The sequence below is a fragment of the Myotis brandtii genome, unplaced genomic scaffold (assembly GCF_000412655.1).
Source record: "Myotis brandtii unplaced genomic scaffold, ASM41265v1 scaffold1171, whole genome shotgun sequence".
Lineage (NCBI taxonomy): Eukaryota > Metazoa > Chordata > Mammalia > Chiroptera > Vespertilionidae > Myotis > Myotis brandtii.
The window spans coordinates 1,248,859-1,260,994 of NW_005354055.1; the positions used below are offsets into that span (position 1 = coordinate 1,248,859).

The following is a 12,136-nucleotide window of genomic DNA, read 5'->3' on the forward strand; positions in this document are numbered from 1 at the left end:
TCTAGGTCATGAAAACTTAATATTCATAAAGGGTGAAAAAATAAAATGTTCTAAAGGGAGTGGATTGCTGCCCCTTTTCCTCCCTGTTTTCAGGCACGTGGGGCAGGCACAGAACACACTTGGATCATCATGTGAAAAGGTGGGTTTGAATCCAACAGCAGCAGATTATGGACTGAATAGCGACTCCCTTCTAGAACTTGTTTATTCTTTGGGTGAAAGTGCTGGAAAACATAAAAGGCATGAGAATGATTTCTAAAATAAGTATTTTTTTTTCTAGGAAAAACACCCCATAAGGATGAAATCCTATTTGACACTAAAAGGGCTGAAATCCGGCAGCTGCAGGCTAAGCTTCAAAGAGCTTTGGCATCCCTCTACACTAAATGATTATTTTTCTCAAGCTATTTTCATTTAATTAAACCCAGCAGTCCACCCTCTGCCCTCAGATATGTTCCCAGGGTTCTGTCTGCCAGCTCCCAGATGAGAACAAATTTAGCTCAAGGTTGTTATTCAGAGCATTTCCAGAGGCAGCTTTGGGCTGCAGCTGTCCTGTCTCCCCATGCCCTTCCCACAGCCAGCTGTTGGCTTCTCCAACCCTGAACCATCCTTGCCAGGAACAGTGGCCTGAGGACAGCTCGGCCTGGCCACAGACCAGCAGGCACCTCCTGAGAGTGTGTTCAGCAGAGCCTGGGTGGGGCCGGGCAGGGCCGGGCAGAGCCAGACAGGACAGATGCTCAGAAGATGCTGGGGGCTCAGTGCCTTGTCCACCAAGCACGGCTGAGGCAGACCTGATAAAGGGAGAGCAGCGCTGGGTGGTCCCTTGGCTTGACTTTTGCCCATAGGCAGTCTGATGGACCCAAAGAAAGTAGACGATTCCCAAGAGTGCACGTCTCATACCTCCGAAGCCGGGCCTCATGCTGAAGTCATGGTCATCTATCCGAAGAAGCTGCTCTGACTTTGTCAGTGGCGATTTGGTGATGTCAGGGCTTCGTTTCAGAACTGGGCTGCCAAGGGGAAAACAGGTTGATCACATATTCTAATTAAGCCGGATAAAAAACCATTTGCATTCGGACTTGATCTTGACAGGTTTGATGGGATATGTTAATTCTTCTTTTAAGCTACTGGGTGTCCTCTCTTCCTTGCACCAGCTTTCTGGATAAATGAACTGAAAGTCCAAGACAGTGATTTAGAAACATGACTGAGGAGCTTTAAAACACCAACGTCCAGGACCCTCCTCAGAGCTTCTGGGTGGCCTGGGAATGGGGCCTGATAGCTAACCCGGCTAAATAATTTATCCAAGAGCATGCAACGAGTAGGTGGCAGACAGATTTTGAATACAACTGAATTTCAACCCTTAGGTTAAACCATCAAGTCCTCACACAAGTGTAAAGGGGTAGAAGTTTTATTCCCCTTTTATAGTAATAAAATTGAGGTTCCACATGTTAAATCAATTGTCCAACATTCCCCTGTTTTGTGCATGTGTTCACCTTGCTTCCCATGTTATTTGTATAAATCATGAAAAGAAGCCTGGATACAAATGACCACCAACTTGTGAGCTTAGGATCTGGGTGAAATTAAGTGAGCCCTTGAAAAGTTTAGGTTACATAACATGAAAACTTAACCTGGCTGGTGGAGGGTCCTCAAGTTGGGTCCATCATTCTGGAAGGCAGTTCTGCCAAATAAGTCTGGAGATTTCAATGTTCTCAGGCCATTTGACCCTTTACTTCCAGGAGGTCATCCTAATTCAATAATTGTGTATGTAGACAAACATTCTTTTGTACAAAGATATTCTTACAATAACAAAGGAAGCAACTAAATGTCTATAAAATAGAGGAAACTGCTTGAACGGTGGTATGTTGTGCCTTATTATGCATATTATGGGTTATATGCAACCATTCAAATGGACTTTAAATAAGTAAACATGCTGACAAAGTCATATTAAATACAATAAGGTTACAAAACTATGTGCACAGAATAATCCCACACTAGTCAATATACAATATATACTTAGGTAAGAAAATACTGGGAGGAAAATGTACAAAAATGTTAAGGTTATTTCTGGGTTTGGGGATTATGGATGATTTCTGTGTGTTTTTAAAACTCTTTTCTCATTTAACAAAATTTAAATAATTGTCATGTATGTCTTTTATAATTAAAAAAAATGAAAGTTCTTATAAGCAATTTTTTTTTAAAGAAAATCTGTTTTGCTCTCCAGGACTTCTCTTTAATATTGGTGTTTATCAATAAGCCACCACTCTAACTCCAGCTTAGGAGAGAGGCGGAGAAGTTTTTGATGACAACAATAGGGTTTGTTGCTGCTGTTGCTTTTAATCCTCATGAGCACAGTTGATTCAAATAATCTCTGTGGCTGCAACAGCTCCACAAATTCCACTGTTTGCTCAAGCAGCTTCTGACTCTGACAGAAACAGGACTTATGGCTTGTGCACAGCCATCTCTCTCCGTGCCCAGGACTCGCCATGACCACTGGCTGGTTCAGCTCCCGGCTTTGTGATGTTGCTAAAGCAGCCTGTAACCGGTGCTGTGAGCCACAGCCGGCTGTTCAGGAGCCACGTGTGCAGCGCTCTCTCAAACGCTGGATCAGGGCACTGAGGAGCCAGACACCCAGCCCCCCGCCAGCCCCAAACTCCAGAAAGCTGGACTTCCTTTATATTAATTTCTTTTCCAACCTCTATTCATATCTACATCCACAGATAAAGACAGCTGAAGCTCAGTTTGGACCAAAGCCTGGGAAGGAACCAAGAGTCAAGCATGTCCTTACTGCCTCTATTTCCTCTTCAGTGAAGAAAGCGCTGGGTGAGGTTTTCTCCAAAAGTCCTGATTGATCGATGGATGTTGGGCACGCACGTGTGCAGGTCGGCACCTACATACCAGCGCTGTCATCAGAGCTGCCCAAGTGACTCTGGGTGAGGGAGCAGCAGCCTGGCTCTGTCTAAGCTCCCTCCTCTCGGGCTGGTACGGCCAGGGTGGCACGTACCATGTTGGCAACGAGCAAGCCAGCCGGTCTGCTGGCAGCTCCATCCCTCACCCTCTCCATTTACCAAGAGAAGACAAGCTAATGATCCTTCTAGCCATTATTGTTCAAAGCAACCTGCTTTGTTTCCTTTTAAATGATTTTTAAACGGACCCACAAATCCAGCAGAAATAATTAGAACTAATAGGATCATTCTCACTAATTTGAGGTCCCAGTGGTTGAGAATTTGTAGATTTGTTCCAACTTAGAATGCAGATATAAAATAATTTGCCTTTAATTTTTTTTTTTTACAAATGTGCCTATACTGTATTTGTTTTTCCAGAATTTATCTCTCACCTGGGACAATTCATAAGAGATTTAAGAATATGCAATGATAGCGATGTATCTGATCTGGCATCATTTAAAAATAAAACATAATTCTCACTTCCTAAGAGGAGGGAAGCAGGAGAACAAAGGGAAAAGGAAGGAAAAGGCATCCGCAGATAGCACCATAGGCTGGGAAAGGTTCCAGGACAACATCGTAAGCCTTTTCCCTACGCCCTCCACCCCTAAATGTCCACTCACCTGCCTTTCTTAGACATCTCCTGGCCTTCTCCTCCTCGCCAGTGCACTCTGCTTTCAGTGGCACAAACCCATCCCCACCACAAAAGGAAGACGCCAGCTTTCATATTCTGGACAGCCAAATCCAAGCAGTTCTCTCAAGAAACAGCAAAAAGGAAAAGACTGTTATTTTTCTCTCTTAAGACATTATTGGTCTGTTCATTATTAGAAGGATATTTGCTCATGCAAAAAAACCAAAACACAACAAACATACTAACCCACAGCATGTAATCTGGAGAGCAGGAGAAAGCAACTTCCACTAAACCTATAAATCCTCCTACGTCAGATGTCAGGGATTTTCTGAACTGAAGTAGAAGTCCTGTTTCCCAGTGGAACAATTATTTTGACTGGTCTAAATTACTTCATCGTCAGATGTGGTAAATATGTTTGTAAACATCTATATTTTCTGGTCCAATGAAGAAGCAAATAAAAATGAACCAACGCCATTTCCAAACTGAGAAATGTCGGAGGTGCGGAACTGCTCCTATGCCACATGAATGTGCTCCTTTCTGCATCTATTTTAAGCTTCCAGCAATTATCATTTGCTTTAGCTGGATTTGGACAGCTCCCTGCCCCCACTCTTTCTGTGGTTGAATCTGTGGAACCAGGGCTGGTACTGGGCACAATCAAACCATGAATGCTTATTCAATCATCTGGTGATTCTCTGAACAATCCCTCAAATATTTGGGCAAAAATCCTTGGGAGTTGGGCACCTTGGTCTCCTTCCTGTGAGGCAACCCTTATGTCTTGTTCTGCAAGCTCTTTCCAACACACTAGGTTTTTAAAAATGTCTTTTTTTATTTAAATGAATTAGAGGTTATAAATATGAATGAGCAATGAAGAGTCAGTATGAAAAAAACACATACATATAATCCTCCACCCTCAAAAAAGAGAATGAAGAAAGGCAACACTAAGGATTTCTACTTTTAAAAAATACCATGGCTTGCTATTTTAGATTACTTGAATTTATCTCTCTATCAGGCTGGAAATGAGCGTTCTTATGAAGTACAAGGTACTTTCAGCAGGGTCATGGACATCTTAGATGGCTTTGAACTTTTCTTTTTGCAGTGCTTTGGACATTTTTGACTTGCTGTACTGCACTCTCTTTTGGAGATAATCCCTCTAAATTATAGATCCGTCTAGGAGTAGGAACAAATAAATATTTATAAAGTGCTGTGTCAATGAAACACTAATATCACAGAAGTAATATGCAACAGTATCCTCAATAAATGACCCATGGAAAACTGAAGGGAGTCCATCAATGCAAAATACAGAGGCTTGACTCAAGCTGGCTTAACCAAAAATGTGTTACCTCACAAACCAAGAAGTCCAGGCCACGGGTTTTTTTTTACTTAGTGGTGTCATCAACAAGCCATCCTTTCACGTGTCCTTTTTCCTCTGGCCATCTTATTCGCACCTGCAATATGGCTGCGAGAGCAATGAGTCTCCTTGCTTGTATCCAATGTGAAAGCCAGAGGGCAAACCTCTTCCCAGAACATGGAGGATAAGCCCTTCCCTTCAGTCTGACTGGGCCGAGGAAGGTCATCAAGTCCACCCCTGGACCAGTAAACTTTATCAGAGAAACATGTGCTTGGATCGGCTTAGACCAGTGATTTTCAACCAGAGTCACAAGTTTTGTTTTTTGTTTTTAATTTATTGTCTAAAGTTTTACATATGTCTCCTTTTTCCCCAATTGACCCCCTCCCCGACCCCAGCCATTCCCACCCCAGGCAAGCCACCACCACCCCAGTGTCTGTGTCCATTGGTTATGCTAATATGCATGCAAACAAATCCTTTGGTTGCTCTCTAACCTTCCCCCTCCCCTGCCATTTGTCTCTGCATCTATTCTTGTTCATCAAATTATGTTGATCATTATATCCCATATATGAAAGAAATCATGTGATATTTATCTTTCTCCAACTGGCTTATTTCGCTTAGAATAATGCTCTCCAGTTCTATCCATGCTGTTGCAAATGGTAAAAGTACCTTCTTTTTTATAGCAGCGTAGTATTCCATTGTGTAGATGTACCAGTTTTCTAATCCACTTATCTGCTGGTGGGTACTTAGACTGTTTTCCAAATCTTAGCTATTGTAAATTGTGCTGCTATGAAAATTGGCATGCATATATCCTTTCTGATTGGTGTTTCTGGTTTCTTGGGATAGAGCCCTAGAAGTGGGATTACTGGGTCAAATGGGAGTTCCATTTTTAACTTTTTGAGGAAACTCCATACTGTTTTCCACAGTGGCTGCACTAGTCTGCATTCCCACCAGCAGTGCAGGAGAGTTCCTTTTTCTCCACATCATCGCCAGCACTTGTCGTTTGTTGATTTGTTGATGATAGCCATTCTGACAGGTGTGAGATGGTATCTCATTGTTGTTTTGATTTGCATCTCTCAGATGATTAGTGACTTTGAGCATGTTTTCATATGTCTCTCGGCCTTCTGTAGGTCCTCTTTTGAAAAGTGTCTATTTAGATCCTTTGCCCATTTTTTGATTGGATCGTTTATCTTCCTTTAGTTAAGTTGTACCACAAGTTTTTAAAAAATGCAATCCCTGACTAGTCAGGGGCACTGGTCCCTTTTTTCTTAGATTGTCAAATTAAAAATGATAACAGCTGCCTGGCCAGCATGGCTCAGTGGTTGAGCATCGACCTATGAACCAGGAGGTCGTGGTTCTATTCCCTGTCAGGGCTCATGCCCGGGTTGTGGCCCGATCCCCAGCGTGGGGTATGCAGGAGGCAGCCAATCAGTGATTCTCTCTCATCATTGATGTTTCTCTCTCTCTCTCTCCCCCTTTCTCTCTGAAATCAATACAAATATATTTAAAGTATCAGGAAAAAACATTTTAAAAAAAAATGACAACAGCCAACACAACAATAGCTGTCTGCTCTGAATGAATCAAACTTATACCTTTTCTTTTTGTCAGATGGGCAAAAAAAAAAAAAAAATTTTTTTTTTTTTTGGTGTGCTGAATCATTTTAGTCATTAGTTTATGTGTGGCATGAGATGAGAAAGGTTGAAAGTTGCTGACTTAGACAAATCAAGACCCCCCTCTGGACCAGGGACGGAGCAGGTGCTTGAACAAATCCGTGGTTCGAATTCAGGAGAGAGGAAAACAGAGCGAATTCGGGCTCAGCCGCCAGGGGTGCCCGCCACGGCTGTGAAGCATCTGGAGACTGAGTTCATAACATGCTGCTGCTGCTTCCAAAGGCCCAGTGTCTCCTGTGAGCAATGAAATGCACGCCCATGTGAGAGTGCTTGGGAGTGCAGCTGAGTTCACAATGGTCTTTAGCCATGTATTTTCTCCACCCAGACATTGAACTATGATGACACTATCTGACTAGAAAGAAGGAAGGAAGCCTTCATGTTGTAGGCCTTCAAATAAATTGCAGTTTCTGTGGGAGAGTCAGTGCAGCCCTGTCTCCCTCTGCTGGAATTATAGGAAATTTGTTTAAGGCAACTTTTTATTCGTTTCCAAGTCTGTTTTTAACAGAAACATGCAGGCCTCCAGGTTCAAATATAATTTTACAAGGAGTCCCTGGGTTTCTTGTTGATGGAGTGTGATCGCCTTGTCACAGTCCAGGGGAATGGTTGAGGCAGAAGAGGAAATGTGGGGAGAAGAGGAAATGCTAAGAGACCGTCTGGGCCTGCAGCCACAGTGGCTGTGTGGAGCCCTTCATGGGGTCTGCTAGGAAGGAAGAGGGGGCGCCTCAGCAGCATTACGTGGTCTGAGGGCCGAGTACAAGATACAGGATTTCTTTTGTTGCCTCCAAACAACCCAACCACTACTGAATAACTGCAGTAGTTTGCAATGGAACGGTCCTTTGGAATTTACAAAACATTTTCACATCCTCAATTCCATTTGGCCCCAGATCCAGCCTCAGCAGTAGGCATAGCAGGTCCCCTTCACTTCATTGGTGAGGAACCTGAGGCAAGTGGACATTGACTTATTTTTCCCAGGACATGTGAATAAATAGAAAATTTCCTGCTTTTGATCCCAGGACCTGTGCTTTCTCCTTCCTGAAGTGAACGGTCTTGTAACATGATTTCATTTGTCACCCAGTTTCTTTACTTACCATGTTGCCCAAGGCATTTTGATGACAAGTCAGATCTTTTAGTTAATTAGTTCCAGATTATTCCCTGCTAATTAGAGGGACTGATTCATCTGAATGAAGTAGAGGTTTTCTGGAGATGGTAAGAATAATTTTTTTTTAATGAGAAGCCGCATTTGGAAATGTTCAACTCTTAAAAGAAAAGAAAGAATTTTTAAAAACTCTTTCATATATATATGATTTCAGAGAGGAAGGGAGAGGGATAGCGAGACATCAATGATAAGAGAGGATTATTGATCAGCTGCCTCCTGCCCGCCCCCTACTAGGGATTGTGCCTACAACCCGGGCATGTGCCCTGACTGGGAATCGAACCCTGACCTCCTGGTTCATAAGTCGACACTCAACCACTGAGCCACACTGGCTATATATAAATTAAATTTTATAACAAAATACACAACATGCTTAAATTGAACTCATGGGCAAATGTACAGCAGAAAAGAAGGACCATTTAATGTCTGACTTTTTGTTATTGTTGTTTTATTGATTTTGACTTTATAGAGAAGGGAGGGGAGAGAGAGAGCAAAACATTGAATTGAGAGAGAAACATCAATTAGTTGCTCTCCGTATGTGTCCTGCAACCTAGGTATGTGTCCTGACCAGGATTCGAACCCGCAACCGTTTTAGTGTATGGGGCAATGCTCCAATCAACTGAGCCACCCCGGCTGGGCCTGACTAACTTTTTTCAGCATGTGACTATCTTGATTCACAGATTAACTTTAGTTGCATATAATTCCTTAAAATAAGTTAACATCAACCTCACTCTCTCTTTGAATCTGTTGAAAAAGTAAAAACAAAATAGCAAGCCTCGGAGTGTATTCTTGTCTCCATTTTTTCAAATGACTTGGTTCTCTGCTTTAAGGAGGGGAAAAAACACTGGAGATCTTTAAAAGTCAGTGAAATGAATAGTTTTTGTAGATTTGAGTTCACCTTCTGCCTTCTGAGGGTTGGGGTTAGACTTTCCCTAGGGGCTTCTGAAATCACCCTGAATAGTGCTCCTCGCTCTGCCATGCCACCAGGAGAACATCCAGAACAGCTCAGATGTGAACATGAGTCACAGGCTTGGAGGGATTGCAGTCCTTGATCACGGGAGGCCTGAGCTTACCTTAGGTGTCTCCTAGAACCGTGACTATTCCAACTGGGAGAGGTATTAGACCAGGCTAATCTACCTCATTTACCAACAGTAAACAGGTCCAGATGGGTTCTTTGGTTTTGGCTGCTTTCTCCAAGTGGCCATAAAGTCATAGGAGGTGCTTGTTTTCATTGGTTCTTTTTGGATATATCTGGTAATTTCCTGTCTGTTCAATGCCAGAGATAGAGCCATCCCATCCCTGGTGATGTGGCCTTTAGGCCCATGACTCCTGCTTCTAATTGTAGGGTAGACGATGCTAGGGAGCAGCGCAGGTGGCTTTCTCGATTGGTTCTTGAATTGAAAAGTCAGTAGTTTCAGGAGTTGCTGAGCTAAGCTTCACCTAACTTTAGAATTTCCACAGCTTATACCCCGAAACCTCTGTGTAGGGACATGTAATTTTTAGACACCATGAATGTTTTGCTTAAAAACCATGCTTTACTTTCAAGCCAACTTACAGGTGTTAATTCGTGGTTTCTTGTAATTTTAAGATGGAAAAGAAAGAGAAGTTCTGCTTTGTCCATCCTCACCTACCCCCATCAAGTCATGCAAGGTGCCTCTCCGACTCAGTTACCCGCAGCCTCTCAGACAGAAGGAGGCGGCGCCGGAGGTGCTGGAGAAGCCTGTGGGAAGCGAGGCCACACTGCCCAGGCGGTAAGGACAGAGACATTGGGGTAATGACCAAATGGCCTCGGGTACGGGGTTGCTCCCTGCTTCGCATTCAATGCCACAGGGCATTTCCCACCTCAGCTGGACACGCTGTGTGTCTGGGAGAGAGCCCAGTGTAGGAGCTCCCGGCACTGTCCCAGAAGCGGGTTGGTGATTCTGATTCTCTCCTAAATACACAGTTTGCACTAAGAATATGACGGCCCAGCAACCTCACTGCAAACCTCCAGGAAGACCAAAATGGAAAATCATTGAGATTTTAGGCAGACTTTCACCTTCCTTCTGTTACATCTAAAGATAAAATGCCAAAGAATTTGACTATAGCAACCCTTCCACAAGGAAATATAGTCTGTGGAGAAAGACAGTTACTGTAAAGGAGGAGGAGATACAATGACATCTTGTTAGAAAGGCAGATGGCACAATAGTAACAGCTCCGATTCGAGCCAGTTCTACCGAGATTCAAAGCCCAGGTATCCTTTACACCACCTGTGTGGCCTCTGGGAGGTAAACCTGTCCAGGCCTCAAGTTGTCCATCTGCAAAATGGGAATGATAGTAACAATACTGACTTCTCAGGGAGGTGAGTTCATAGACAAAAGGGCAGGACACCTGCAGAATGTTCCACTGCCGTCTCCCAAGGGGAAACTGTGTGACTTTGTCATAGACAACACCACCACCTGGCACTTAGACACAGAGAACTTTGTGCTGACAGATGCTTTTCACACATTCTCCCACTTGAGTCTCACAGCAACTCTGTGAGGTGGGCTAGGTGTGAAGTAGTGCCTCTGTTTTATACATAAGGAAACTAAGAGCCCAAGAATTTTCTCCCCTGGAAAGTGAAGCAATTAACAGCCCAGCAGAAGTGACTCATCTCTAAATTGTAAACATGCATTTTCATACTAAGCCTTTCTTCTTCATTTGGTTACAGTAACAACTTTTTAAGACTGCATAAACTGGTAATTTTTTGAGTTATCCTACCGATTTCTACAAATACTTCCCTCACCCCTGTATCCACTCAAAACAAGGTTCAAGTTGTGGGTTTGCTGCCTCTGAGCTTTAGCCGAGCATCTATCTTAGATGAGCATGTTTCAGTGCGAAGTCAGGCACACACACGCATACACCTGTCAGTATCTTTATTCATCAGTTATAGATTTATTATTTATTATACCTATTATAGGAAGCTTATTTCTCCAAACTGGAAACAATTCAAATGCCTATCAACAGGAGAATGGGTAAAGAAATTATGGTTTATTCATACAATGGGACACTACTCAACAGCAAACAGGAATGAACTGCACATATGTGCAACAACATGAATTCATCTTAAAAATATTATGTTGAGCCCTGGCCCATGTGGCTCAGTTGGTTGAACGTTGTCCCATGCACTGAGGTGGTTAGTTTGATTCACTGTCAGGGCACATGCCAGGGTTTTGGGCTCAATCTCCAGTAGGAGGCATGCAGGAGACAGCCAATTGATGTTTCTTTCTCTCTTTGTCTCTCTTCCTCTCTCTCTAAAATCAATTTTTTTAAAAATATCAAAAAAGATTTTTAATATATTAGGTTGAGTGATAAAAGCCAGATGCAAAAGGTCACATGCCTTATGATTTCACTTATATAGTTTTAGAAATTACAAAACAAATCTAATTATAATAGAACTCCTATCAGTGGCTGTGAGGTCAGGAGGAGGTGAGTTGTCTCTCTTCCTCTCTCTCTAAAATCAATTTTTTTTAAAATATCAAAAAAGATTTTTAATATATTAGGTTGAGTGATAAAAGCCAGATGCAAAAGGTCACATGCCTTATGATTTCACTTATATAGTTTTAGAAATTACAAAACAAATCTAATTATAATAGAACTCCTATCAGTGGCTGTGAGGTCAGGAGGAGGTGAATGTAAGGACTGACTGGGAATGGGGCATGAAAGCACTTTATACAGCATCAGAAATGTTCTATCTCTTGATAGGAAGGGAGTTCATGGGTGTACACATTTGTTGAAACTCCTTGAACTGAACATTTAAGATCTGTATGTGAATCATGCCTCAGTAAAAGCTGTCAGCTGTAAGTAGTTGCACAGTTATTTAATAATCATTTCTTAAAAGGTAGCTTTTCCAGAAATACAGATATGACTAGACATGCCAATTATTTAGATGCCCATATTCATGTGGACTATTGATTAACATTCAATAAATAAAAGCAGAATACTATTGTAGAACACAAAACATGTCTTTGTTCTTGAAACTATAACCTTAAGGTCAGCAGTAACTTGAATATCAGGCTCACAAATGGTCCAGATTAGGAACCCATTTAGTAATACATTGTTATTCACATTACTTTGGAGTCCTGTTTCTTTTAAGAAAGAACCCCCAGAACAATAAACTCGAGCTATTTGTCTCACTCTGGTATTCTTCTTTATTTTAACACACGTATATCATATTTGCTTACTGACTTGTTTCTTAAAGATAGTCAACCTCTCCTCTGTGGTCACATTTACATCCTTTAAGCCAGCAGGGTATCTCACAACAATGCAGTATTGTTGACTAAGAAGATGGGGTGACCCAGGGCAAACCCTTCACCACTCCTGGGAAAAGGGCTAAGGATCACCAGAGGCCTGGTCATGCCCTCTTCAATCTAGTAATCAAGGCCCCTA

The 12,136-nt window shown here is 42.4% G+C and overlaps 1 protein-coding gene across 4 annotated transcripts in view; it reads right to left on the reverse strand.

Moving 5' to 3' along the window:
* GABRR1 (gamma-aminobutyric acid (GABA) A receptor, rho 1) overlaps window positions 1-4,133 on the reverse strand; it is a 15,312-nt gene extending 11,179 nt beyond the window's left edge. Inside the window, exons 1-3 of one of the 4 annotated variants that reach the window (XM_014530110.1) lie at window positions 3,808-4,133; window positions 3,554-3,660; window positions 895-1,001 (exon numbers count right to left, since the gene is read on the reverse strand). In XM_014530110.1, the coding sequence (XP_014385596.1) occupies window positions 895-1,001; window positions 3,554-3,660; window positions 3,808-3,816 (223 nt within the window). In that variant the 5' untranslated portion in view covers window positions 3,817-4,133. Of the gene's footprint in view, window positions 1-894; window positions 1,002-1,619; window positions 1,709-2,776; window positions 3,149-3,553; window positions 3,687-3,807 lie in introns of those variants that run through there. The other 3 variants (XM_005858397.2, XM_014530125.1, XM_014530119.1) reach the window with 3 other exon arrangements.
* Window positions 4,134-12,136: the final 8,003 nt, after the last annotated feature.